This window comes from Phoca vitulina, unplaced genomic scaffold (assembly GCF_004348235.1).
Source record: "Phoca vitulina isolate PV1807 unplaced genomic scaffold, GSC_HSeal_1.0 scaffold2950, whole genome shotgun sequence".
Classification (NCBI taxonomy): domain Eukaryota; kingdom Metazoa; phylum Chordata; class Mammalia; order Carnivora; family Phocidae; genus Phoca; species Phoca vitulina.
The window spans coordinates 1,505-3,131 of NW_022592635.1; the positions used below are offsets into that span (position 1 = coordinate 1,505).

At 46.2% G+C, this 1,627-nt stretch overlaps 1 protein-coding gene across 1 annotated transcript; it reads right to left on the bottom strand.

Annotated features, from left to right (window-relative positions):
- Positions 1-383: 383 nt before the first annotated feature.
- Positions 384-1,360, bottom strand: LOC116629771. Its single transcript, XM_032399991.1, has 2 exons — positions 604-1,360; positions 384-400 (listed from the first exon to the last, which is right to left on the bottom strand). Exons 1-2 carry the CDS (start codon positions 1,358-1,360, stop codon positions 384-386), a joined length of 774 nt encoding a protein of 257 aa, XP_032255882.1.
- Positions 1,361-1,627: the final 267 nt, after the last annotated feature.

Below are 1,627 nucleotides of genomic sequence, written 5' to 3' on the forward strand. Positions count from 1 at the left end.
ACATGATCAGGAAATTTTTGATGTGATATACGAGGGTCTGCGATGCCGCCATCTCCCCAGGCCATCAATCGATGATTCACCACTGACTCATTCCATCGGCTCCGCGGTGGCATCCATGGCTTGCAGCGGAAGCTCATCCTGTCCCGGATTCCCCATTTGTCGTCTGACGGGATATGGTGCCGTTCGAATTGGTCCTCGATCGGATCCATCTCGCCGGGAGCCAGGAACAGGTCCGTCCATCCTCTGTGGAGACATAAGCGTAACCCTTCCCTCTATAAAGTAATAGCCCCGGTTGCCATTCTGCATCTGCGACCGGCTTAAACCATATATATTCATTTAGCGGAAGAGGAGCCGCCTCTCCCTCTATGAACTGCTTTTCTGCTCTAGAAAGAATATCTCCCTGCGGAAGATTCAAGAAATTCAGTGTAAACAATGCTTGTAACAAAATAGAACGTGCATTAGATTGAGTGAATGATAATATATGGTCCTTTTTCCTCCTTTTTAATTTTTTAATTTGCAATTTTAAAGTACTGTGTGCACGTTCCACAATGGCCTGTCCTTGGGGGTTGGGATTTAGAGCGTTCTGACGAGCTCGATCCATACAAAGCTCGGAGAACCACATCTGCCACTGCAGATATTCAGGTTCTTTCAGGAGGGCTCTACAAAGGACCCTCCAGTCTTCAGGAGAAAAATTATTATAATGTCGAGCTAAGCCATTAACTAGCTCTTTGACATAATGTGATTGTGGTCCATATAAAGACACTGCCTTCTTCAAGCGACCAATATCCTCTATTCCAATACCTTCATAATATGGTGCTTGTGCTACTCCCTGGACCGGGGGAGGCCTAATAACAGGAAAGGCAAAGACAGATTTATCAGTCTCACTCTCATCATCACTATCCCGTAATGCATCAAGCTCAGCTAAGGCAGCAGAAAGAAAAGGATTTTTAGGAGAGTAAGCTAGCGCGGGCGACAGAGACGGAGCGGAGGGCTTCTTAGAAGGTTTCTTAGACTCCCCCGCCATAGTCATGACCCGCTGAAAAACCTTCCACAAGTGCTCGGTCTCGGGATCCGACTTTACTTTCGTTTTTGATTCGTCGTTATCACACTCACTAGGTTCACGAGACAGTGCAAGCTTAAAGGTATCCTTCTCTACTGCCCTTTTCTCGTCTGTATCAAGGGGAAGATCTTGTATAGGAGGAGCCATTTCCTTCTGGAAATTTTCAACCGTGCGGTCATCCTCCATTGCTTTAAGCACTGTGAATATAATCGACCAAATGGACCAAAACCGCACGGGAATCTTTTCTCCCTGTCTCATTGCTTTTTTGACATTATGTCGAACTCGCCGCCAATTATCCATGTCCAAGGTGCCCTCCTCGGGAAACCAAGGATTCCATTCTCTAACTACTTTCAAACACATCTCAATATCAGTAGAAGCGACAGTAATACCATAGACAGCAAGTGAATGCTTCAGCATTCGAACATAAGGAGTAGAAATTCCTTGTCCCATAACCCTGTATTGTTATTCAAAATACTCACCCTTCCTGAACGTCCTTCAGGGTCCCTGTTCGGGCGCCAATTGTCAACGTCTAGTGCGTTGGGGTCCCTGGGTAAGGGTTGAAAAAAC